The following is a 27,101-nucleotide window of genomic DNA, read 5'->3' as shown; positions in this document are numbered from 1 at the left end:
CAAGCCAAGCTGCCTTAACTCCTTGAGAAAAAGCGGATAGTAAGTCTACCAAATCGGGCACCATAAACGAGGTGACTTTATCGAAGCTCATGTCCTCAAGAAGTCCTCCTCGTCGCTGGGGGCGCTGTAGAAGGATCTCTCTTACAGGCGGGTGTAGCGAGTGCGCATCCGGCGGAAGCGCGGCTCGGCCCGCCTTCCCGGGCGTTCTAGAACTCTGGGTTACAATGTGGAACGTTCGAAATGGCTTGAGGGTGGCTGTCGTCGCCGCTGTCACCTCCGTAAGAAAACAGGCGAGTTTGCCTTGGTTGCTTCCGGCTTTGGGAGGCCCGTCCGCGATAACCTGCCCCGGCTGTTCTCGGGCTCTGCACTGTTCCAGACGACTCTGCCGATCCCCTAATGAATTGCTCAGAAAGTTCCTGGTTAAAAAAAAGTGAGTGGATCCCCTCCATTTGTCGCCGACAAACTCAGCGGGTGCTGAAATACGGAGCGATAATGGCTTCGCGGACAGATGTTTGCTTCTTTCATCTTTCCAGGAAGAGCCTCGCTCATCCTCCGCGGCGTGATGGGCAGGGTCGCTCCCCTAACCGAGATCTCTTACAAACCTGGTCGCAATTTTCCCTTCTAAATTATAACCCCCCCCCGATTTTTCTTCTTCTTAACACAAGCTTGACCCCATTTCTCGGGTACGTCCGCCTCCCCCCCAAATCAGGGGTAGGCAACCTCGGCTCTTTTATGACTCATGGACTTCAATTCCCAGAATTCCTGAGCCAGCTTGGCTGGCTCAGGAATTCTGGGAGTTGAAGTCCATGAGTCATAAAAGAGCCGAGGTTGCCTACCCCTGCCCCAAATCATTCTCAGAAGTAATAGAGTAAAATAGCCGTTGCACTTGCAACTCTATCCTTTATATCAGAGGTCCCCAACCTTGGCAACTTTTAAGACTTGTGGACTTCAACTCCCAGAGTTCCTCAGCCAGGCTGGCTGAGGAATTCTGGGAGTTGAAGTCCACAAGTCTTAAAAGTTGCCAAGGTTGGGGAGCCCTGCCTTATATACTCAGAAGCAAGCTGTACTTAAGGAAACTGGTTCGGAGTTAAAGATACTTAGCCTTACAGAGTCATTCTTTGCCTGGTTTTAGAAGGCAGCTTCTAAACTTGACTCATTTCACGTAAGCATGTTACACTGATTAGGACAATACCTGCTTGTGCAGAGTTCATACAATGCTTTTAAATACTATTCTATTATCTGACAATAATAAATGCTTTATTGAATGTTTAGCTGTTATGATGAATAAGCCTGTATTTACGTTAGTCTGTTGTGACTTAGGTTATTGTAAAATACTGAGTCTAAGCTTATAAATTTTAGAACTCTGAATGGCCATCTTCATTTGCTGATTTGACTTTTACTTATGTGTGGTATGAACCTTTAATTATTCAATATTACTGTGTTTCAGTAAGGCTGTCTTTCTCAACCTTGGCAACTTTAAGATGTGTGAACATGCATGCAAGCTGGGAATTTTGGGAGTTCAAATACACACATCTTAAAGTTGTCCAAGTTGAAAAACTGCTATAAGGGGTAATAGTAAGTTATGATTTTATTGGTGAAGCATGTCATGTTTCTTCATGAACAAAAAGTAGAACTAATGAGTGAGTTGTGATCGCTTTTTAAACTATTTAGCGCCCTTGTTAAAATTATTTTTCAGGTAGATTTTGCAAAATAAAATAACACAGGAAAATATATTTTTATAGTTATTAAAGCAGAAAAGTTATTTTTTTCCTCTAATCTTTAAAGGAAGAAGTTTTGGTACTCTAATCCTACACTTGGATCTGAAATGGTAAGAACAAAAAAATGCCTTAATCTAAAGGCAATGTCTTAATCAGCATATTTCATAAATTTTGTATAATTCCTATATTATGATAATTGTACTAGATCATGTGGCTTTCTCGGGGAGGGTTCAAGTTGCATAAAGCAGTAGCAGCTACTTTTTGCTTTCATTGAACTTGTATTTCATACTGAATTAGAAATAAGTAAATAATTGTTATGCTATTGTATTTTGACATTCACAGTTTTCATCAGAGAGTGGTGTAGGAATAAAATAAAGCCACATTAACACCTAAATAGCAGCATTAGGTTGTTATTTACAGATATTGTAAAAAGGACTCAAATATTTATATAGGATATGTATATAAAAATAACAAAATTTAAGAATATAGGTATTTGAAATAGCTATGCTGAAAAGTCTTGTTCATATTCTGGTTATGTAGAAGAAATATGTCATCTCTGTAAATTAAATACATATATTTAAGAAAATATGACATATGAAGAGATATATGATAAACATATATAGTTGAAACTATTGTTTAATATTGAGTTATGCTTGACCTCTCCATATGGTAGGCAGTTCCTTTTAAAAGTTAAAATATAATGAAATGTGATTATACATATGTAAACGTTGAAATCTAAATTCAGCTATATAATTATGAGATGTAATTGAAATTCACCTCTTTGTTTCCAGTTTTCATTTCAGTTTCTATAGAATGGTAGGAACTACTGTTTCCACTTAATTATTATGGGCAAGTTGGTATTAAAAGTATGGGGAAAATAAGTAACGAAAAGCAGAAAAACTATGACAGTTCTACTGGATCCTTAAAGAAATGCACTCCACTCCAAAAAGTTATACCTAATGCTAAAATTATTTGTTTTCTGCAATTTCTTGTTTTTTTAAAGCTGCACAAATCATCCAGCTTGACAAATGTTTTAAAGCTATCACCTCCGAAGATTAGGAAACCAGATAGCATTCGTAAGAAAACTTTGGATGTTCTGTTTTTTCAAGCTGTGAGGGACCTACTGAGCACCCCTCTAGTTGGCCAAGAACTTTATAATCTCAATGTGGAAGTGTTTAAGGCAAGTACAAATCATATCAATCCGGCAAAATCATTTAATTATGTGTCAAAGCAGAAACATCTGATTTTGTGATTGTGTCCAGGAAACTGTGCAGATGTTGCTGTGATTTATTGCATTTGATTGCATTAACAACTGTTCTACATGCATTGCATATGGTTTATTGCCTTTCTTTATTGCATTGGATTGTCATGGTATCAAGAGCAGTTTTACTATATTATAAATCAGAGGTGGCTCAAGAATTCTAGGAGTTTATGGAGATTCTCAGTCATCCAGGTCATAGTTATCCCAAAGATGCTTTGCCACGAGGCAACTGGACTTTCTTGTTTTCCTTTGAAGACATTTCGCTTCTCATCCAAGAAGCTTCTTCAACTCTGACTGGATGGTGGGGAATGGAAAGATTTATACTACTGCAGACAGCTGTTCATTTGCATTCTTTTAGCGAGTTGTTTAAAAGCTACCTGGAAGTTTATCTGTGTCTTCAGGGTCACCTGAGTAGTGCAAATGGGTGTGGAGCCTTCTTGGAACTGCTGAAAGGACTGTGTTGTAGACTGGAGATAGATGATGCCGTATTCCTTCCCCTCTGTTTAGAGAGGGCTGTTCAGTTTTGACATAGATGGCGTCTTTGACCCCTCTTTCAACCAGCGGTCCTCTTTGTCCAAAATGTAGACTTTGCTGTCTTCGAAAGAGTGGTATTTGTCTTTTAAATGCAGATGGACTACTGACTCATCCAATGGGACCCTGAAGACACAAAGAAGCCTCCAGGTAGCTTTAACAACTCGCTAAAAGAATGCAAATGATCAGCTGCCTGCAAGGAGTATAAATCTTTCCATTCCCCACCATCCAGTCAGAACTGAAGAAGCTTCTTGGATGAGAAGCGAAACGTCTTCAAAGGAAAGCAAGAAAGTCCAGTTGCCTCATGGAAAAGCATCTTTGGGAATTCTGGGAGTTGAAGTCCATCATTCCCTTCCTCTGTTATAAATTGATAATGCCATTTTATATCAGACCTGCTTATGCTATTACATTGAGTTTGCAGTACTACTCAGCTGGAAGTTATTTAAAAAAAGCTCTGTAGACACAGCTGTACCATTACTCGTGATCTACTAGCAGGAGGGCTTAAAACAGAGTATTCCTTCAACATATTAGTAATGGCTGCAGACAAAGGATTCAAAAAATCCTTATTACACGAATGGTATCACCTTGAGAGAGGCTATTACAGGTAGTTTTCAATTTACAACAGTTCATATAGTGACCATTTCAAAGTTACAACAGCACTGAAAAAAGTGACTTTCAATCATTTTTCACACTTCCGACCGTTGCAGCATCCTCATGAGCAAAATTCAGTTCTTTGGCAACTGATTCATATTTATGACACTTGCAGTGTCCCGGGGTCATATGATCCCCTTTTGCAACCTTCTGACAAGCAAAGTCAATGGGGAAGCCAGATTCACTTAACAACCGTGCAACTAAATTAACAACTGCAGTGATCCATTTAACAACTGTTACAAGAAATGTTGTAAAGTGGGGCAAAATTCACTTAACTGTTTCACTAAGCAACAGAAATTTTGGGCTCGTAGTACTTCAACTCTAGTTGTCTTCTTTGTAAACCGTACATGTTTACATGTTCACAGTTTATTTCTTCTTGCGTAGCTTGAATTGAAGCGAAATGTCTCATCTACCTCTAGCTGAATTTCTCCTCGATCTGCCTTCAGAGCCTCCTCCAGGACGTCAATAATCACCTCCGCTATGTTTTCTTCTCTATCCTCAGGGATATTTTGAAATCTTAAATAATGTTGCGCTTTTTCCATCTCTAAAGTCTTGATTGCATTCTCTAATTTTTCATTTTCTTGTAGTAACATTTCTATCTTTTTATCGTTCTCATCTGTTTTTTCTTCAATTTTGTGTATTTATTGTTGATTTTTTATTATCATTTGATTCTGAGCTTCAAATTTTCCCTTTCTATCCAAAATTTCTTCATTTAGTTTCTCCAGTTTACTTTGCGTCTTTCTGTGATTTTCTTGCATTTCCAGGTGGTTTTTTTCCAATGTCTCTTGATTTTTTAACATAAGTTCTTGAAGAAATTTTAATGAAGTCTGTGTTTCACTTTGAGCAGTGCTTATCTTTTCACGGTCCAACTTTGCGTCAATAGATCCCTGTGTTGTAGGACTGGATTGTCCTACTGAGGGTGCAGAAGAAATTTTCTTCATAAGTCTAGTAATATTTGATGAAGTCATTTTACAGCTTACAATCTAAAGCCAAAACTACATCTGTTTAGATTTAGCCAAATTCAATAAAAGTAGCTTTGAATCTCAATCTCACAGCAAGGCAGTCTTATCATTTGCAGGTGTCCTTTGTCAAGGTTACTTCAGTCCACAACAGGTTTTTCAATTCTCACAGTATATCAGAAATTTCGTTCTTCTTTCTCCACTAGATGTCCTCCTTGGCTTATTTATCAATGTCTGATATTTTTAACAAAGAATCTTTCCCCCTCTTTATAATTACTCGCCGCTTTTAATCCTTCTGGTGGTCTTTACTTTTCAGCCCTTTCCCATCAGGGGCTCAACATTTATAGTCCTCAAGGAGAAGGAAAGAGAAAATCTTGTTCACCCAGCTTCAGTACGCAGTTGAAATTCCGCTGATTTATAGTCTTTTTTCTTCCTGCTGGAGACGACTATGGCTGCTGGATCTTGGCAGCCTTTTCCTTCGTTTTTCCAGAGGGTCCTACAGTTTGCTCCGATCGGGTTTCCCCTGATCTGAGCTCCTGAAGTATCTCTCCTCCTTCATTGCCCCTCCAGGGCAACTTTCCGACCCTTTAAGGGTTGCTAGACGAAGAAAAACCAAGCTGGAAAGCCGAGCACCGGCTTTTCCCAGTTGTCCCAACGGCTGCCAAACAACAAGAGATGGAGTACTACAGAAAGTTAGAGATGAACCAATACAATATAAAAATAAAGAAATTGTGGTCTTAAAGCAAATACCCAAGAGAGTTAGAGACACACGAAGACAGTATCACTTTTTGACCACGAAGCTGATTGCCAATGGTATAAATTTCAGGTGGTTAATGCCGGAAAGCATCTTAATAATCTGGAACAATACAAGATATAGACTGGACTCAATTTGGAAAGCAGAAGATTTTGAAGTGAGGAATAGGTCAATTTTAGATGGAGTGAAACTAAGCCAAGGGAAGAGTAAGGAGCAGAAACAAACAGAAGAGAGGACCCAACGAGCAACTGCACAAACAGAAGAACAGAAAGAGGCAATTTATGCACCGAATAATAATCAAGAAAAATTCTACAAAAACTTACATAGAAAAATAATAGAAATGGAGTATCAAAATATTTGCCTACTAGGAGATTTCAGTGCAATAATAGATGGAAAAATTGACTATAAAAGTAACAAAACAGGGAAAAGTGGAAGAGGAAGATTACCGAAGACATTTTTTTGATATGGCGGAGGAAACTGAAATTCAAGATGTTTGGAGGGAAGTTAATCCACAAAAATTGCAATATACTTTTTATTCAAATAGCCAAAAATCCTGGTCAAAGATTGATATGATTTGGATGACTGCTGACGTGAGAATGAACGTTCAGGACATTGAAATAGAAACAGGCATATGGGCAGATCATAATCCTTTGAAAATGACCTGGAAAGGAATACAAAAAGGGCCAAGATGGACTTTAAATCGTTCCATATTAAAAGAAAAAGAATTTATAGAGTTAACAAAAAAGAAATGGAATTCTTCTTCAAAGAAAATAAAAAAGAAGATACAACAGCACAAAATGTATGGGATACAGCTAAAGCGTACCTTAGAGGTATAGCTATAACGTATATGGCAAGGAAAAATAAACAGAGAAAACAGCAATATGTATTATTAAAAGAAAAATTTGGAAAGTTAGAATTAGAACTGCAAAGAAATCCACAAAAAAAGACTTTAAAAAGAGAAATGGACATAATAAAACATAAATCTGGTAGACTCAGAAAAAGTGGCAGAACAGATAAAAAGAGCGGAACAAAAATGTTTTGAAAATGCCAATAAGCCAGGAAGATGGTTAGCTTATAAACTTAAAAAACAGAAAGAAAAAAAAGATACATAATTTACTCGATGGGAAAGATTATTTACAATATAAAAATGAAGAAATAAAAAAGATAGTTAAAGAATTCTATAAGGAACTGTATAAGGAAGAGACTTCAAGAGAGAAAACTGTAAAATATTTGGAAGAAAGTAATCTTCCAAAGATTTCAGAGACATTTTAAAATATGTTAGATGAAGGGGTTACAATGATGGAAATAACAGAGGCCAAAAAGAGAGAAAAAAATGGGAAAACACCAGGTCCAGATGGACTTCTGGCGGAGTTATATAAGAACTTACAAGAGATATTAAGCGAACCGTTGAAAGATGTTTGTAATGGACTTTTATTAGAAGCTAAAATGCCAATATTACTTTAATACCAAAAGAAGATTCGGATTTGACCCAGATTAAGAACTATAGACCGATCTCATTGCTCAATGTGGATTATAAAATTTTTACTTCAATAATGGCGGAGAGATTGAAAAAATATTTAGTTGAATTTATACACCCAGATCAAAATGGCTTTTTACCAAAGAGACAAATTAAAAATAACTTAAGAGTGATAATACATGTATTAGAATACTATGAGCTACATCCAGGGAAACAAATGGCATTAATATTCTTAGACTCTCAAAAGGCATTTGATAATCTTTCATGGCAATTTATGATTCATCAATTACAAATAATGGACTTTGGACAGAATTTTATAAATATGGTAAAAAGAATATATAACAAACAAACAGCCAAAGTGATTGTGAATGGAGATTGTACTGAGAGCTTCGAAATAAGGAAAGGCACAAGGCAAGGATGCCCTTTATCCCCTTTGTTATTCATTTTCACTTTGGAAGTTTTAAATCGAAATATAAGACAAGATACAGAAATTAGAGGGTTGGGGATAAAGGGTGAAACATATAAATTACAAGCATTTGCTGATGATTTAGTATTTATTTTGGAAGAACCCTTGGAGATGATCAAAAAATTGTGGGGGAAGATAGAACAATATGGAGAAATGGCGGGACTAAAAATAAATAAAGAAAAAACTAAGATAATAGTTAGGAATCTTACGGATAAGCAAAAAAGCCGATTGTCAGAAGCAACAGAGGTACATTTAGTGAAAAAGGTTAAATATTTGGGTATATATTTATCAGCCAAATGCTCAACAATAAAAGAAGACAATTATACAAGGTTATTGAAACAAATGAAGCTAGACTTGGAAAAGTGGAAGAAATTACAATTGTCATTACTAGGAAGAATTGCTACAGTTAAAATGAATATATTGCCTAAGATTTTATTTTTCTTTCAAACAATTCCGATAAAACTTGGGGAAAAATTCTTCCAAGAGTTGAATTCATTAATTTTGAAGTTTGTATGGGAAGGAAAAAAGCTAGAATAAAGATGAAAACGTTGCAAGATGCTAAGGAAAATGGAGGCTTTGGCCTACCTGAGTGGGCTTTGTATTATCAAGCATCTGTATTAACATGGGTGAAAGAATGGATAGTGCTTAGGAATAAAAGTTTGTTATATTTGGAGGGACATGACTTACAGTTGGGGTGGCACACTTTTTTGTGGTACGGGAAAAACAAAATCCATAAGTATTTTCAAAATCACTGTATTAGAAATGCTTTGATAACAGTATGGGAAAAAATTAAAACGAAAATATATGTAAAAATTCCAGGGTGGTTATCAACGACGGAAGCTTTCTCACACCCAAATTTGTTAGATTTTGAAAAAACTTGAGATATTTTGAAAACTGATGGGACATTTAAATTGAAATGAGCTGGAAAATCAGGGCATCAACATGTCATGGTGGGCATTGTTACAAATACAGAAGAGATATGGAAAAGATGTGAAACTGTACGGATTTTATAAAGAACAAACTGTATTTGATAAGATATTGTTAACTTCTAATTAGAAATTAATTAAGAAAATATATAATTTTTTGTTAATTTTAGAGATGGAAAGTGAACAAACTAAAGAGACAATGACAAGGTGGGCGAAAAGCTTTGGTTATAATATAGAATTAGGAAAATGGCAAAAATTATGGGAGAGAAATTATAAATTGACGATGTCAACTGCGTATAAAGAAAATTTATATAAAATGTTTTATAAATAAATAATAAATAAATAAATAAATAATAAACCTTTATTGTCAAAGTACAACATGTATACATTGAGATTAGCTGAGCCTCCCCCCCATGCTCTCTCCCCCCAACACACTTGCCACCAGCAAGATTAGCAAAAATGTTTAAAAATGTGTCAGATAAATGTTGGAAATGTAAACATAATTTAGGTACGTATTATATCTGGTGGACATGTGACAAAGTAAAGGCCTACTGGAAAAAAATACATGCTTGGTTAGAAAAAAATATTAGGAGAACATGTAGTATTTAATCCTGAATTTTTTTTATTAGGTATAATACCAGAAAAGATTAATAAGCAAAATTTATATTTGGTTCTACATATTACAACGGCAGCAAGAATAAGCTATGCGCAATGTTGGAAGAATGAATGAATATCATCAGAGGAAGAAGTAATTAAAAAAATACTGGAATGCGCTGAGATGGACAGACTAACTATGAGGCTGAAAGACAAAGAAACAGAATATTACCAAAGCTGGAATTTATTCTACAAATGGCTAGAGGAGAGAACCAAAGAGTAGGACTTGATTATGTATTAGTGTTTTATGAACCCAGATCACACACTGATTGAAAAATTATCATATGTATGTAGAGAGAAAAAAACAATAAAAAGCTTACTATTAAAAAAAAGAAATTTTGGGCTCAATTGTGGTCATACGTTGAGGACTACCTGTACTTCTCTTTACATTGGTGTTTAACCCTAAACTCTTCAGGATTTTGTTTCTTTGGAAGACCCACTTCCCAACCATCCTTTTCCAGGAGGGAAGAGGAAAGACTCTTTGCTCTTTTATAGAGAGTTCCCAGCATCACTGCTATCTTCGTTGTTTTTGTTAGTTTTTAATATTTGATGTTTGGTGCTTCCCAGTAATGGGACATTTTGCTTTCCTGCTGTGTTATATTCAGTTGACTTTCTCTGATTTAAAATCCAAGCGTATGGATAACTTGCTTTTGTCATTGGAGAGTTGGGGTATGTTCAGAAGTTTATAAGTGTAGCTATTTCATTTCTGAATATCCCATGAAATATGTAGAAATGTACTGACATCTAAATTTCTTCCAACACCTAAATAATAGTGTAATTTCCATTGGTTTCCAGCAGAATTAAGATTACGCTCAATTGTATCTGCAATATTGGAACCTCCCTACTTTAAAATGGAACTTGTACTTCTTGGGAAAACTGTATTTATATATAACTGATAGCTTCTTCCATTTTCTTTTTTTTTTTTTATTAAAAAGTTTTAACATACAATTTTTCCTTTAAAAATCCCCCTCCCCCTCCCTTCTCCCTCCCCCCCTACCTCTCCCCCCTCCCCCCCTCCCCCCCCCGACTTCCCAGAGCTAAATACAAGGTATATAAAAAAAACAATCATAAACAACCATATACTAACATCCATAAACTCTAAAATCCATCACTCTCTAGCTTATATAGGATAATATATATATATATTAAATATATATAGAAAAACAAAAATAGAAAAAGAAGAAAAGAAAGAAGACTTATTCAAATGCTACATGAAACTTCTTAACCCTATACTTGTTCTGGATAAACTCAATCCATTTTCTCCATTCCATAATATAGCGTTCTTGCGAGTGATCTTTCAAATAGGCCGAAATCTTCGCCATCTCAGCCAGGTCGGAAACCTTTAAAGTCCACTCTTCTATGGTCGGCAGTTCCTCTTTCTTCCAGTACTGACCTATCAAAAGTCTTGCTGCCGTAATTAAATTCAACATCAACTTAGTGTCCACAACTGTAGCATCTGTAATTATTCCCAACAAAAAAAGTTGCGGACAAAACTTTATCCTCTGTTTAAAAATCTTCTGCATGTTCCACCAGACTTTTATCCAAAAGGCCTTAACCTTTTTACAAGTCCACCATATGTGAAAATATGTTGCGTCTTCATCACCGCACCTCCAACATTTAGGCTGATAATTCGGATACATACTTGCAAGCTTTTTAGGATCTAAATGCCATCTATAAAACATTTTGTAAAAATTCTCTCTTAGATTTTGAGCTTGTGTAAATTTTACATTCCTCACCCAAATCTTTTCCCACGTGTCCATTGTAATAACTTCCTGGATGTTTTGGGCCCATTTTATCATACAATCCTTAACAAGTTCTGTTTCTGAATCAATCTCTATCAACGCAAGATATATCCGTTTAATATGTGCTGGTCCCTGATTTCTGATTTGCTTTATCAAGTTTTCATCGGTCATTGTAAATCCATTTTTCTGGTCTTCTTTCCACCTGGCCCGTAACTGAGTATATTGAAACCAATTTTGAACAACCTTCTCTTCTCGCAAGAGGCTTCCATTTTCTTGTGGAACAATTATCCTTCAATTTATGTTCTTTTTTCTTTCTTGGGTAATAATTCCCTCTTGAATGTTTGTGAAGTAGAAATATATCTTCGTTCCACCACCAATCATTGATCTAATAGCACTTGTTTTGACAGCAATCTCCATCACTTATGTAGGTTTGTAATAGAATTGTTTGTAGCGCTCCTTTCCAATGTGAAATTGCATTTAAATTTAGTATTTTAAATTTCTTAGGCTTCCCTCACGTCGGATTTTTCAGCATGTCGCATATATTGGAAGAGTTCCGGCAGTGCAGAAAAGGATGAATGTATTCAGCAAATTCTACAGAGAAAAGCATCATATATTAGGTACCAGTATGGTGTATGTATGGTCAAGCAAACATCCCTTAAGAATTGGCTGGTGTTGGCCTGTAGAATGGGGATGCTTATAAAAAAAATACAATGGGACTCCTTCACAGTTTGACCCCTGGAAGTAACAGAACAATTGCCCACAGGTAGTTCTCACTTTACAACTATTCATTTAGTGTCTGTTTGAAGTTACAATGGCACTAAAAAAGTGACATGATTGTTTTTCACGCTTATATCCATTTCAGCATTCCCCATGATCAGGTGATCAAAATTTGGGTGCTTGGCAACTGACATGTACTTATGACAGTTGCACTGTCCTGGGGGGTGGTTATGTGATCACCATCTGTAACCTTCCCAGCTGGCTTCTGACAAGCAAAAGTCAGTGGGGAAAGACAGATTCGTTTAATGACTGCATGATTCACTTAACAACTGAGGTGATTCACTTAACTCTGGCAAAAAAAAGTAATAAAAAGGGGGAAAACTCACTTAATAACTGCCTAGCTTAGTGACAGAAACTTTAGGCTCAACTATGGGCATAATTTGAGGCCTACGTGTATTTATAACTTAAACCTAGTCCATCTTTCAGAAAGAAGCTTGCAGATAATGCTTTTAGGTTGTCTTCATATAGACGTTAGAATATTTTTTTCTTTCTAGACATCTTCTGATATCGTATCGTATCCGGGTAAATGTTCCTTCAGTAATATTTGTTAGGGACAGAGAAGAGGAGGCTATAAGAGAGGTAAGAAAGAAATTTCCTATATGTCTGTATTTTTAGGATAATTTAATTGAAGTTCTTTTCTTTAAAATTGTAGTTTGCTATATAACAGGCTAGTTTCTTATAATAGGTTTGTCTTTATACAACCTTAAGATAGCTAAATCTTCTGTTTACATGTATATAGTTTACATACGTATTATATGTTTACAGCATGTGTATAATACGTATGTAAACTACATAGCTATCTTATGTTTTGTAAAGGTAGAGTAACATAATTAGGAGGGGAATAAAGATTGTGAAAGAACCACATGGCTCATTATGATTACTACCTGGTGCCTGTTACAAACAGTTGTAGCAAGACAGCTGCTGCATGAAAGTCATACATTGCTTCACAGTCACCCATTGAGGCTTGCTGACCTGTGTTAAGGAACCTGATGGAGAACAGCAATAGCAATAGTATTTAGCCTTATATACTGCCTCATAGCACTTTATAGCACAATGTTGAAGCACTTTTTGCATATTGTCCCCAACAATCTGGCTCCTCATTTTACCGATCTTGGAATGATGGAAGGCTGAGTCAAGTTGAGCCCCATCAGGATCGAACTCTAGGCTACATGCAGAGTTTGTATGCAACACTGCACTTGAACCACTGCGCCACCTTGGCTCTTATGTGTGGAGCTAAGTGGAGGAAGCACTTGCATGAGGAATGTGACCATAATCTCCAAAACTTAACTTTCACCTCCCAAGGCTCAAGATCTCATTATTTGGAGTTTTGTAATCCTAGGGTTTATGCTGGAACAGAACTCATGTGAATGAGAGCTACTTATACATATGGTTACAGAAAAATCTTAAGCAAGTCTCTCAAAGATTCCTTTTTTAATAGTAATTTTATTAAATATTATAATTACAAAAGATTATAATACATTTTAAATGTAGAAGAATAAAGAGTAAAAGGTACAGAAAAGAAAGAAAAAAGGAAAAGGAGAAAGTAAGAATGTAGTTAAGAAAAAGAAAAATATATAAAGAAATGATTTCCTGCTTTATCACAAGTATAAATTTTTTTAGTAATTTATCACTTTCTCTTAAAATACAACAAAGGATCTCTTCTTTCCATAAAGCCATCCATAAAGGTTTGTCATTTTAGTCCTGGTGTCAGTAAAAGTCCATTAAAGATTATCAGAGACAACAACACATCTATTTTAACCTAGAGCAGATAAACCAACTGTATGTTCCTTTAACTTCAAACAATCTTTAATCCTTTCAAATAATATTCTAGACTAGAATTTGATTTTGTTTCATTTTTTCTTTGACCCTTCTCATGAGATTCTTTAAAACTAATAAACCTTCCTCTTTTGTAAATCTAATATGGGAAATTATCCTCTTGGTTTATTATTTGTATATCCCTTGTAATTATTAATGCATCAGCCTATTTCTTTTGTATGTCCAGAGTAGCATGTTTCCATGTCATTCTTGTAGCCTGGCATTTAAAAATCCACTTTCAACTTAGTCTGTCTTTTCAGATGTTGTCAGGCAGATGTTTCTGCTGACGCTATTAAAATCAACTTCTGAGTCTGTTTTTCAAAAATGTCCTTTAATATGTTCAAAATTTAGAATATTTTGCTTTATTTTGTAACTGTAAGTCAAGTTTATGTGTTCTCCTCCTGTCATTATAATATTTAGTACCCTCTAGTGTTAAATTTTTAAAACTTTATGTTTTGGGGTTTTTTTAAAAAAAAGAATTTTCTCACAAGGAGGATTCTTTGTAATTAATTCCAAAAAGCACTGCTAGTCCATTTGTAACTTCCTAAAGGCGATCAAACCATTCAGTCCTAGAGGAGATCAACCCTGACTGCTCTTTAGAAGGCCAGATCCTGAAGTTGAAACTCAAATACTTTGGTCACCTAATGAGAAGGAAGGACTCACTGGAGAAGAGTCTAATGCTGGGAAAGGTTGAGGGCAATAGAAGAAGGGGACGACAGAGAATGAGGTGGCTGGATGGAGTCACTGAAGCAGTAGGCGTGAGCCTAAATGGACTCCAGAAGATGGTAGAGGACAGGAAGGCCTGGAGGAACGTTGTCCATGGGGTTGCGATGGGTTGGACATGACTTTGCAGCTAACAACAACAACAACTTCCTAAAGTCAAAGTTTGAACCTTTTTGCTGTTTATTCCCTGCTACAAAGTCCTTCAACCTGTAGTTAAAAATTTTCTTTCCTTAAAGATTGAAGGAAACTCATCTGGTGTTATCAAACTTGTCAATCAGGTTTCTAATAGCTGAAAAGCAGCAATTTATGAAAGCTTGTTAGGTGCAAGAAATTGGGAGCCAGGGTTAGGTCCAAAATGCATACAAGTTTATTTCATGTTACCTCTAAAGAAGAATTGAGGCAAACTGATAATAGATAAGAGTCTCTTGTGACCGTGAAGGGACTCTAAATTGATGATGCACTTAACCCTTCTCTTGGCCCCTGCCTAGTCATCTCCTACAAAATGACTACAAAAAAAGTATGCAAATATAGCATCTTTAAGGGTACCAACTGCAGTTGACCTATTCCCCAATTTCCTAAAGCTCTAAACCTGCTGAAGACTGCTATTTTGTGTTCTCCTTGAGAAGAGCAGCTGTCTGGAGCATTTGTAGGTGATCTCAAGTCTTCGCCTTGTCTGGACAAGAATAATTGAAGAGCCATTCTATTCACCATCTCTTCATTCTGCCTCAGTCATCTTTAGTCCACCATTTCTTCCTCTGGAGGTCCCACAATTTTCCCAAAGACTCTTAATATTTTTACTTATTTTCATAAAATGATACAGATTTCATCTCTTTGTGAGAGCCTTGAAAAAAGTCCTATTGACCACAAATAATTTTCAAGATAGGTGGAAGTCTTTTTAACATTGGGTTATGCTTGAAGCCAACACACAAAATGTATGGGATTTAGAATTTATTTATATTAGGATTGTGAATAGAACAGTCTTTATTTCTGGACAATTTCAATGTTTTCATTCCTTTTACATTGTTACAGGTTGAGAAATTATTGGCAATTGCTGATATGGGGCCTGAAGAAGAAGAAAATGAATTATCTCAGAATGATTTCAGGTAAATTAGTAAAGCAACTGCAATCCTGAGCTAGTGAAAAATATCCTCAGGTAGTCCTCAACTTACAACCTCAATTGAGCCAAAAATTATGTTGCTAAGTGAGAAATTTGTTAAGTGAGTTTTATCCCATTTTACGACTTTCCTTGCCACATTTGTTAAGTGAATCACCGCAGTTGTTAAATCAGTTAACACGGTTGTTAAGTGAATCTGGCTTCCCCATTGACTTTGCTTGTCAGAAGGTTGCAAAAGGTGATCACATGATCCCAAGACACTGCAGACGTCATAAATATGAGTCAGTTAACAAGCACCCGAGTGTAAACCATGTGACCCATTCGGATGTTGCAATGGTCATACGTGTGAAAAATAGTCATAGTCACTTTTCCATGCTAATTTCCATGGTAATTTGAAGTAATTGAACTGTGGAGGACTGCCTGTATCTAGGTAAAGGTAAAGGTTCCCCCGCACATGTGTGCTAGTCGTTTCCGACTCTAAGGGCCAGCGCTCATCTCTGTTTCAAAGCTGAAGAGTCAGCGCTTGTCCGAGGACGTCTCCGTGGTCATGTGGCCGACATGACTAGACGCCAAAGGCGCACGGAACGCTGTTACCTTCCCACTGTAGTGGTCCCTATTTTTCTACTTGCATTTTACATGCTTTCGAACGGCTAGCTTGGCAGAAGCTGTGACGAGTAACAGGCGCTCACTCTGTTATGCGGCACTCAGGATTTGACCCACCAAACTGCTGACTTTGTGATCAACAAGCTCAGCATCTTAACCCACTGAGCCACCACGTCCCTTGTGCCTGTATCTATTGAATGCCTTTTACTAGAAAAAGACTATAGAAATTTCCAGTTGAGCAGTTGAAAGACTGATTATGTTACATGGTTTTTCTATCTTTATCCCCTCTTTTAACTACAGGGATGACTTAAAACTCTGGGAGGGTAAGAGACACTTCCCTAAGTGGTACAGATTGCAAGGAATCAGCAAAAATCAGGTGTATAAGCAAGTATCAGATATCTTAGGCCTGTTTGTTTCATTGTTTACTCCATTTCTTGCAGTGAGGAAAGATCCGTTGTGGCTGATACCCATGTGGACCCCTCCACCCACACAAATCTGTTTGGAATTGATCATGAAGCATTAAATAAGCGAATAATGGAATACAAAAAAATGAAAAAGAAGGAGGTATTGGAAGGGACTTCAATACTAGAGACACAGTTGGCTGAGATACGGCAACACCAAAAGAAAAAGAGATGGAAGAAAGCTAGGAAATCTTACGACGACGACCTTAATCCTGAGGAATATTTGCTGGAGAGATACAGTAAAGATGATTGGGACAGTGAAGTTTCACCTTTAGAGAATGAGGAACTGGAGTACAAGCCAAAGGAAGATGGCAATGAATTAGAAAAAGAAAAGTAGCACTCTCAACTTTAAATGAATTTATGAAACTGTGGATCAGTTTGAACTACTCCCATTACAAAACATTCAATAATTGTCTTGTTGAATGGAGAATATATTGGAGCTGAAGTTCTCCTTTATGATTCATTTCCCCTTTTCCTTATTTATATAACCATAGTTTGCGGTTATATCTCATTCTGGCAGCCTATGATTAGTTTTATTAAAATTGACTTGTTAAACCTGCTATAACCCTTGTGGAATCTTTTGAGTTAGATGAGCTATAAAAAAGTACAGATAGTCCTTGACTTCCATTGCCAAGCAAGACACTTAAGTGAGTTGTACCCCCATTTTATGACTTTTTTTGCCACGGTTGTTAAGCAAATCACTGCAGTTGTTAAGCGAATCATGTAGTTGATAAATGAATCTGCTCTCTCCGTTGACTTTGTTATTGGAAGCCAACTGGGAAGGTTACAAATGGTGGTCACATGACTCCAGGACACCACAGCCAGTTATATATATGCCAGTTACCAAGCATCCAGATTTTGATCATGTGACCATGGTGATGCTATAATACAGAGGTTCCCAACGTTTTGGGCACCAGGGACCAGTTCCGTGGAGAGAGGTTTTTCCGCAAACCAGAGGGTGCATGGTTTTGTGCTGCCTGCATCCTGCTTTTGTTTGTGCGGACCAGTTGTGTGGCCCAGTACTGGTCCATGGACCGGGGGTTGGGGACCCCTGCTATAACAGTTGTGTGAAAACCGGTCATAAATCACATTTTTGGTGCAGCTGTAATTTTGAACGATCACTAAACGAATGGTTGTAAGTTGAGAACTACCTGTAAATCAATAAGTCATCTTGTTTTAATGTGTGATCTGACTTACTACTGGTAGTTGTAAAGATCAGGTAGACAAGGCAGATCATAACTTGTAATTTCATTGTCAATGTTACCGCCTCCTGAAGGCCTTATTTTCTTACGAGTTTTTATATATTAGAATTAGCCTTGTGCTCAAGAACTAATGATTAGGTTCTTGCCTAGCATCTTCTGACTAAATATTCCACAAAATCAGGAAATGCTCAGGTTTCCCCATCTACCAGTATATGCAATAATGTTGGATATTATTTAAGCATCAAATGAACATTTTGGTGGTAGCACCTGGCAGAGCTTGTGTGGGCTGTGTGTGTGTGTGTGTGTGTGTAGTGGTTAGAATACAGTACTGCAGACTAATTCAGCTCACTGCCAGGAGTTCGATCCTTACCAGCTCTGTAAAATGAGGAGCCAGGACCCAGATTATTGGGGGCAATATGCTGACTCTGTAAAACCACTTAAGAGGGCTGTAAAGCACCATGAAGCGGTATATAAGTTTAAGTGCTATTGCTATCAAGAATCCAGATTGATTTGAAAATACCCACAAACAACATTTTTTAAAAAACGACAAGGGCAAACAACCTCCATCATAATGTCCAGAATGCTGTAGGGCAAGGATCTTCAAACTTGGCCTTTTTATGACTTCTGGACTTCAACTCCCAGAATTCCTCAGGCATGCTGGGAGTTGAATTCCACAAGTTATAAAAGGGCCAACTTTGAAGACCCCTGCTGTAAGACTTCATTCATACAGACTCTAGTAGTTGAGTTCGAACTTGAAGATATATTTAGCTTTTTACCAATACATGTTTAGTGGTTTTCTAATGGACCAAAAGCAACCACGTTAGATATAGTTCTAAGTGCAAAGTCACACAAGTGCTGTTCCGCTCCCATACACTGACATTACACCAGAGGCGGTCAAATGAGCTTGAGACATTACACCAGAGGCGGTCAAATGAGCTTGAGGAGGTGCAGAGTTCTAAGTAAATCTGATCTCCTTTTGCAAAGAGAATCTAGTCTTCAGCCAACAAACCAGCTTTTATGCAATAACAATAGAACTGCCCAGTGGCAGGAAATAAAGATAACTGTCTATTGCCTATTTCCTGATTATAAGGATAGTCAGGCATATTCCTAGTTATGGCCTGTTTATGTCACTGATCTTCAGCAAACTGCCAGGTGCATAAAAGAGATTTTGTCTGTGTAGAGATGTTATGGGAGAACAAAGTTCCTGGAAATCATACAATGCAAGGATTAAATGGGGTCTTGAGAATTATTTAGTGTAGCCTGCCCAGTACTTTACAGAAATCTAACCAATATCTTGGTTTTTTTTGCATTTTTAAAAGTAGACATGCTATTTTAGATTATCTAAAGGGGAAAAGCAAGTGATAACTTCAACAATAAAGAAAAGTGGAAATAGTGCAATATTTGCCCAGGAAAAATGTACTCCATCCTTAAATGTGTAATCTGATATTGGAAAACAAGCAGTCCTCTACAGAAGGTGCATTCTGGAAAAAGTGTTGTCACTAAATCATTGAAAGGAAAAAATAATAATGTGGAAAGTGCCCGTTATCTACTGGCCCTTATTTACCATGATAAGAAAAGTCAATACAGGTAGTTCTTAACTTAGGACCACAGTTGAACTCGATTTCTGTTGCTAAGTGAAACAGTTAAGTCAGTTTTGCTCCATATTACAACCTTTCTTGCCATAGCTGTTAAGTGAATAACTGCAATTAAATTAGTAACACTGTTGGTAAGAGAAGCTGGCTTCCCCATTGACAGCTTGTCAGAAGATCACAAAATGTGATCACATGACCCCAGGACACTGCAACCATCATAAATATGAACCAGTTGCCAAGCATCTGAATTTTGACCACATGACCCCAGGGATGCTGCAAGGGTCCGAAATGTGAACAATGGTCGTAAGTCACTTTCTGCAGTGCTGTTGTAATTTCAAAAGGTCACTAAACGAATGGTTGTAAATCAAGGATTATCTGTACAGTACTCAAGTTATGTATTACCTAGAGAAAACAAGGTTCAACATATAATTCTAATAAAGATACTTACTAGGTAGTATTTCTGCAACTTGCAGGAATTATATTAGTAGCAATGACAAGCATCAGCGTTATTATTCTAGATCTCGGTTTTCTGATGTGTTAACATTTAGTATAGCTGCACATGCTCATAAACTACCGTATATCCCAAAATACCTTCTACTCCAATTTACGCCCAAAATGGCTCTAATTCCTAACGTAACATTTGTTATCTGCATACCAAGAGATTCTATTTCACATGCTCGACTGAATTCAGAGGATCTTAGAGATTACAGTATAAAACTGTATTTATACTGCAAACTTAAATTTACTACTACAGCAAACCATTCCGGCTCAAACCGAAATCAGCACAGAAATTAAACGGAAACATCCCGCCTCCGAAGTACTTTTTAAGAGCTGGCGGTCAAGCCACCATTGGACGAGGTAGGCGTGACGTATCCGATTTCTGCCGCTCGCCCGGGACGCCACCTGCTGGTGATCGAGCGTTAACGCTGCTGACCGAGACTTTCAATGGGCAGATGGACTGAAAAACTGCGGGAGCCTGGAAGACAGTTTTCTGCGCGATTTTGCGGCGCTCGATTTTCAGACTGACCTTTCCCTGTGAGTTGCATCTCCTACTGTGACTTCGCGAGGTTCCGTGTCTTATTCATCCCAGCCACAAATAGCGGGGATGGGGGCGGCGGCACCCTTCCGATCTCATGGGCTTTTCATGCCCTGCTGCTTGCTCGAATTTCTGCAAGATTCCCCTGGCGCTTCCACCGGACCCGGTGCACTCGGGGACTGAATCCTTCCTCCAGATTCAGGGGAAGTGCCCCGGTCCCCTTCTACACCTGGTGCTGGCGATAGGCGAGGATAAAAGCAGATCGCAGCTCCGGAAGCTTTAGGCGCGGGTCGGCATCGGGTGTCAGCGTCGGAGCGAGTTTGGCGATGCCTGGAGTGATTGACGTGCAAACGGCGGCATGCAGGATTAGGGGGAGGTCTGCATAGCTTGTTAGAGTGCGTGTGGCTTTACATAAAAGAGCAATCAAAAAAAGGACAGTTGCTTGCCGTGACATTGGAAGCTTTAAAACAGTTTTTTAAAAAAACAACTTGGCCACTAAAATGGGTAGACTTCAACTTCCAGTATTCACGTATGTTTAAAGTGGCCAAGTTTGAGAAACGCTCTTCCAACTGTCTGGAAATTCTTAACCATCCAGATACTGGTTATCCTGAAAGTGCTTTTTCCAAAAGGTAACTGGACTTTCTTGGTTTTCTTTTCCTTTGAAAACATTCTAATTCTCATCCAAGAAGATTCAAAGTCTGTGTGTGTGTGGGGGGGGGGGGAGAGATGTCTACTGTAGTTGTTTTTTGGAAAAAGCACCTTTGAGACGCTGCTTTTAACGTCCCCCAGATCACGCAATATTTTTCTAGACACCAACGGGTTTGGTTGCCTCCAGCAATTCCACATTATCCTCCCCAGGGAGCTTCCGCCTGCTCCGGGGAAACGACCCCACAGAAGAACGGGTGGGCGATCGGAGTTCAGTACATTGCGTCCAGAAGAGGCCTGGTCCCCCAGCATTCAGAGAATGGAGACAGCGGTTCTAGGAAATACAGTCGCTAACACGCAAGTTCAGGAATAGTGTATATTTTCAAGATTAACGGAAAAGTGCCTGTTCTTGGAGGAAGCGTGTGGCAAATAAATGTGTGGATTATGCGGTTTGTTCCCCTCCCCCATTATTTACTCAGATCTGACCTATTGTGTTCACTGGGAATAATTTGCATCTAAGGCAAGTTTGTTAAACAAACCCATTCTTTCTGTTCATTCAACATACTAAGACAAAACCAAACAGCCTTCTTGTATGACCTGTGAATCCGGTCAGTGAAACTCCTAAATGGATCTACAGCTTCCTAGTTCGATGCATGTTTTAGTATTAAACCCTACTGTGGTAAATGGGATTTACTTGTACGTAGGAATTCTGCCAGTGCTGTAATATTAAACATGCTTGCATGTTATTGGAATATACTTTCAACTAAATAATTATAGAAATATAATATAAAATCAACAAGAAAGAGTGAATGGGTGAGTTAGAAGACTTGGTGTATATTACAGGTCTAAATTTAAAACCTACGTGACATGAAGTGATTCAAATTTTGTATCCATTCTTTCATTTAATTTCAGACTTGGTTGTACATAAGGTGAGGTTGCGATTACCTTGCTTGGTTTTCAACTGGTATTTCCATTTCAGTAATAAAGACTGCCCTTTTTTTCTCTTTTGCAGGTCTGCAAAATGGCAGAAAGGCCAATGTGGGAGCAAATTGGAACAAGTTTTGTACAGCTGTATTATCAACAGTTTGATACCAGTAGGGAACAATTAGGTGCCTTTTATGTATGTATCAACATGTCTTTGCTCAAACAGTGATTATCCAGTTGATGCAGTGAATGGATTATTGGCTTGAAAGCTCTGTTGTTTCTACTAAACAGCAAAAGTTGTAGTTCAAAGGCATTAATTGAGCAATTTCAAGCAAGGCTGGTGGAAAACAACTACAAGTGGTCCTTGACTTATAACTGATTCTCAGCAAGTGTTTGAAATTACAATACATAACCTCCTCCAAAGGTATTAGCCCAGCCTCTGTCCCTCCCCTGCAGTCACATGACAATGTTTTGGGCATTTGGCAAGGTGCCCAGATTTATAGCCATTTGCAACATCATGTAGTCAGGTGGCCACAATTTACAATGGTTTTGCCCAAAACAAGTGTTTACTTCCTCCGTTTTTGGCAAAAATGCCCTATAGAGAACAATGATTACTTAATAATTAACTGCAAAAAAGGTATAATTGGTTGATCACGTGAATATCTTGCTTTATGATCATCAAGAGTTATGACCATAATGGGCAGACTCTATTATGGTCATGAATTGAGGACTGTCTGTAGCTGTTTTGCTTCATGCTGGCCAGAATAGAAGTTTGGCAGCTTGTTCTCAATAGGGAGTTTGGCCTTTGTATTTATAAGTCACGGTTTGGGGTTGGCATGGCTGGTGAGCTCTTACTAGGTGTTCTGGGAGATTGGGCTAGTTTGGATTGAAATCCCAACTCCTTTTTATCCATATCCCTTTTATGGCTTTTGATCTATGTCTATTATAATTTAGCATCCCTTTTGCTGTTACATTATCTTTGTTCCCATTGACACTGTGAGTGTGCACAGATGGAGATTAAGCTAGAAACCAAAATGGACAATCTTTTTATTTTCTGGAGAGCGACGTATAGCTAAACTTTTAAGAAATTCCTGTCAAGTGATGAATGGAGGAGTTGAAGATGCCAGTGGCAAAAAAATGGATATTGGTACATATTTTGGTAGCTTCTTCCTCTCTCTCCAGCTCCTTTTTTTCTTTCCTTCTCTGACAGGTTCTTATAAGAATCATTTCTATCTATCATTCCGAGGTCCAATAGATAGAAAATATTGCAAAAGTCTTGGGAGGGTGGGTGGATAGTTCATTGAGGATTTCTTGCCTGAGGCTAGATCTCTGATTATTTATTTGTATATTTTCTTTTCTTTGATAATTTCATTATGCATATTACTGAAACATGTCCCTGTTTCACAGACAGATGCTTCCTGTTTGTCTTGGGAAGGTCAGCAGTTCCAAGGAAAAGCTTCAATTATGGAAAAACTGCTGGTATGTTATTTATCAGGCTATAATACATAATTGATTAATGTTATCTGAACATTTCATGCAGTGACTTTAAATAATTACTTGGAAAACGCTTCTTAATGGGAAGGCCAGATAAGAGTTTTCATGGACTCCCTCAGTGGATTTCTATGGATATGTGGTATCTTCTGAGGACTTAATGGGTTTTTTTTTATAACAGACGCTTCCTTTCCAAAAAATTCAACATAATATAACATCCCAGGATCATCAGCCAGCTCCTGATAATTGTATCCTTAGTATGGTTGTTGGTCAATTGAAGGTGAGATTTGTTATATCTGCGGTTAAAATCTATTCAAAGCTTCTAAGACCTAACATTAAAGCCGGAATATTAAGGCATCCAGAGTGTTAATTTTTTTACAGTATTTTTCTCGAAGTATGTTAGTTGCAATATAATGCATAAAATAGCTCTGTCAAAATATGGCATCAGATCCAGAACAATCTTATCAAAAGCATTAAATCCTTTTGATGCATTTCTGCTGAAACCAATGAGCCTCAGAAATGCATGTATTTGCTTGCTTTTTTCTATAATATTTAAATTATTGTGGAATTTATATCTTATTTATGAACTTATTAAGCTTGTATTCTCTCATGGTAGGTGGACAATGATCCAGTAATGGGATTCCATCAGATGTTTGTTCTCAAAAACATGAATGACAAATGGGTTTGTTGTAATGACATATTTAGGTTGGCTCTTTATAATTTTGCCTGAAATTTCTGCTCTTGGTTTACACTTACAAATATCATATAAATGTTGGTTTTAAATGTGTTTGAGTAATTTTCTTTCTGTAACTGCAAACTGAAAAGCATTTATCTCCTGTTAATTGAAATAATTTAAAATAGTTGCAGTGTTAGACATCCTTTAATGTAAAACATTTAATACTTTATAAGAAAACAGTTTTAACTATATGAGGCTTGTGAAGATACACAGTGTATATTTCTTATACAAGCAACAGTTTGGCAATAAAATAATCTGTGTGCGGTTTTAGTGAACCAAAACGAATTGCTATGTCTGTATACCTTTTTTCCCATGATTCAAATTTAATAAAATTTTCATATTACTTCTTAATGTGATGTTTATTCAGAAAAATAATCATCATTTGTTGCAAATGTTCTGTAGCCATGTACATACATATGTTATGTAAAGTCGCGTGCTTCACATAGAGACGGACACAGAGCTGGGGTAAAGATGAGTTTATTCTGAACAGAACGAACTGGGGAAACAGGGAAGCCTGGCGTCTATTTGTACCTGCCCAGGTGGATGGCATCCAATCAGTTCAAACCTGGGCTTCCTGCCAGTGCAGGTGACAATGGGTGTAGATCCTGGCTTCCCACCAGGCTGACCATGCCTGGGGCTGTCAACAGCTTAACTCATTAGGCTTATCCTGAGTGAGCAGTTATCGCCCGGAGCTGTCCAACCCCTCTGCTGATCTGCACCATCAGCCTCCTGCTGTGCTGTCCTTTGTGTATGCTGGGAGGCATACACTGTATGTTAATTCATGTAAGTGTGTCAATGATGCAACAGGGCAAACCACTGAAAACAAGCTGATTAAACTGACGTTATAAATCACCATATGAAAAAGAAATATGATCAATGGGTCTGCCTTCTATATTACAAGATTTAACTCAAGTGCCAACATGAAAAATTCCCATCCACAATATTAATCTAGTTTAAACAAGATGGGGTCATGTAGTTAGTTTTTCAAAATGGTAGCAAAGAAGTGATGTAACTTCTGCTACTCCCATCCTCTTTCAACCTGTATCTTTGTAATACCTTGTGTTTGAACAAAAATCCCTTCAATATTTAACATGTAGCAAACAAAACCTCCATAAATTTATACCATTCTGTTTTCACCTTATTAAAAAAAATGTTGAATGCAGTTTCTAGAGTAAGATGCCTTCTTTTACGAAATAAAATAGATCATAAAAATATAAACATGCAGTTTTCAATATGTAGTGATTGTTGCATAATATACCTTGTTTTCTTACCAGTGAGTAGTTTCTTACTCAGATTTAATTTCCTTTGAAGGGAGATTGCTGAAGACGAACTGGAATTTTGTACTATTTAGATTTATTAAAAGAGGTGCAGTGTTTACCACCTAAATATTGCAAATGAGCTCCAATCCATGTCTCTGAAATTTGATTTAAAAGGAACCACTTAGCATCCCAAAATGCTTTCAGAGGTTAAAACATAGCCTTCTGCTTCATTGCAATCTATAACACAGACACTGCATTATTTACCCTTTGTTTGGAAAAGTTGAAGGTGGGTTTTTAAATATTATTTATCAAGACTGTTGACTTGAAGGCATCAAAATAAATATTTTTTTCTTCATTTACCATGAAATGTTTTTTCCCCGTAAATGATGTGAGTCCTGATGTTAGGCCACTTATTTCTTGCTAACACATGATTTCAAGGAAAAATACACTTTCGAAGAAAAAGATATGTAATTTTCCTTGATTTCTGTTATATAATCAGGCAATGAGGTAGGGCAATTCCAAAATTATTCTGCAAGATGAAAACTTGAGAGCTTTTGATAGTATTGGATGGAAGGATAAATGCCATACTTGAGGGAAATGTACATCTAATAAGTATAGGGGCATACATAAAATTCTTCATGGGTTGAGGATAGAGCACTGTTAATTTCAGGAGATGTGTCTGTTGCCCCTTAGATATATGCTAGTCAGCCCCACATTTAGCTAGCATATTAAGTGGCAGCATCAATGTATTTATATATCTGCTATAGAAAAAGTATATGCAAGTGGGATGCTGCTTGCCCCATATCTTCCATGTTACGATATTGTTCCAAATTTACAGCCAGTTTTAGACTGGCAAAATTCATGGCCTGGAAGAAAGGGTGAGTGCCCCCTCCCCAATTGTGAATGATGCATTGTGTTAGATTCTAGAAGTTAGAAGATTACAACTTGAATATTTGATTTTCCAATGGACTGTTCTCCCAAGAGAATTTTCTCACCTGTGCTATTTATTGATTCTCCATATAGGAATATCAGATGCTTACATATCTCAAAAACAAGGTAAACTGAAACTATAGCAGGGGTGTCAAACTCGCAATGTCACATAATGTGTCACGACGTATTGCGGCTTTTTTGCCATTGCCGGCAATGGGTGGGTACGGTTTCGCTATGATGCATCCAGCCCGCAGGCCGGCAGTTTGACACCCCTGAGCTATAGGTTGTTCTCCTTTGAATGAAATCAGCACATCATCCCTGATTAGTGTGATTTCAGTATAGAGATGTCCGCAAAGAGAAAAAAATTGAATGTTTTGGTTTAATAGTGAAAAATCTTGCTAGGGATTAGCTGACCAAAAGAACTGCAATTTAAAAAGGCGTAAGAACTTACTCCAAAAAACCTATATACTTTGGATTGAAAATTGTCAAGCATTTTTCAAAAGCCAAACTGTTTGAACCACTGTAGCTTAATTCATCACATCAGTCAACTTCCTATTTCTGTCATCTACTTAACTGTAAACTAAAGGAGATATTAATTATGTGCTTTGACTCTCTTCTTTGAACTTTCCCCTAATGCTGGCCTCTACGTTCATA

The 27,101-nt window shown here is 37.4% G+C and overlaps 2 protein-coding genes across 4 annotated transcripts; both read left to right on the top strand.

Annotated features, from left to right (window-relative positions):
* The first annotated feature begins 196 nt into the window (after positions 1 to 196).
* Positions 197 to 17,191, top strand: RBFA (ribosome binding factor A). Of its 2 annotated transcripts, XM_081324647.1 has the most exons (7): positions 198 to 430; positions 1,786 to 1,828; positions 2,722 to 2,898; positions 11,644 to 11,756; positions 12,411 to 12,495; positions 15,484 to 15,557; positions 16,612 to 17,191. In XM_081324647.1, the coding sequence occupies exons 1-7, from the start codon at positions 225 to 227 to the stop codon at positions 16,967 to 16,969; spliced, it is 1,056 nt and encodes a 351-aa protein (XP_081180773.1). In that variant the 5' UTR covers positions 198 to 224; the 3' UTR covers positions 16,970 to 17,191. The 2 variants fall into 2 exon arrangements, with proteins under 2 accessions (XP_081180774.1, XP_081180773.1); XM_081324648.1 differs by lacking the exons at positions 12,411 to 12,495; positions 15,484 to 15,557 and having other exon boundaries at positions 197 to 430.
* Positions 17,192 to 22,125: 4,934 nt separating this feature from the next.
* Positions 22,126 to 24,591, top strand: LOC308666524 (nuclear transport factor 2-like). Of its 2 annotated transcripts, none has more exons than XM_081325392.1 (4): positions 22,126 to 22,227; positions 23,439 to 23,510; positions 23,704 to 23,802; positions 24,139 to 24,591. In XM_081325392.1, the coding sequence occupies exons 1-4, from the start codon at positions 22,129 to 22,131 to the stop codon at positions 24,250 to 24,252; spliced, it is 384 nt and encodes a 127-aa protein (XP_081181518.1). In that variant the 5' UTR covers positions 22,126 to 22,128; the 3' UTR covers positions 24,253 to 24,591. The 2 variants fall into 2 exon arrangements, with proteins under 2 accessions (XP_081181518.1, XP_081181517.1); XM_081325391.1 differs by lacking the exon at positions 22,126 to 22,227 and adding an exon at positions 23,047 to 23,178.
* The last annotated feature ends 2,510 nt before the right edge of the window (positions 24,592 to 27,101 follow it).

Source organism: Vipera berus (assembly GCF_964194415.1).
Source record: "Vipera berus genome assembly, chromosome: 3".
NCBI classification, from domain to species: domain Eukaryota; kingdom Metazoa; phylum Chordata; class Lepidosauria; order Squamata; family Viperidae; genus Vipera; species Vipera berus.
This window is presented reverse-complemented; position numbering and strand designations above follow the sequence as displayed.

What these genes read in the sequence shown, in the direction of transcription:
- RBFA (XM_081324647.1), top strand. Translation starts at nt 225, where the DNA reads ATGTGGAACGTTCGAAATGGCTTGAGGGTGGCTGTCGTCGCCGCTGTC. An exon ending in TCAATGTGGAAGTGTTTAAG is followed by an intron (nt 2,899 to 11,643) that starts GCAAGTACAAAT and finishes TAAATTTCTTAG; the next exon opens with GCTTCCCTCACGTCGGATTT. An exon ending in AGAAAAGCATCATATATTAG is followed by an intron (nt 11,757 to 12,410) that starts GTACCAGTATGG and finishes TTTTCTTTCTAG; the next exon opens with ACATCTTCTGATATCGTATC.
- LOC308666524 (XM_081325392.1), top strand. Translation starts at nt 22,129, where the DNA reads ATGGCAGAAAGGCCAATGTGGGAGCAAATTGGAACAAGTTTTGTACAG. An exon ending in CAATTATGGAAAAACTGCTG is followed by an intron (nt 23,511 to 23,703) that starts GTATGTTATTTA and finishes TTTTTATAACAG; the next exon opens with ACGCTTCCTTTCCAAAAAAT. An exon ending in TGGTTGTTGGTCAATTGAAG is followed by an intron (nt 23,803 to 24,138) that starts GTGAGATTTGTT and finishes CTCTCATGGTAG; the next exon opens with GTGGACAATGATCCAGTAAT.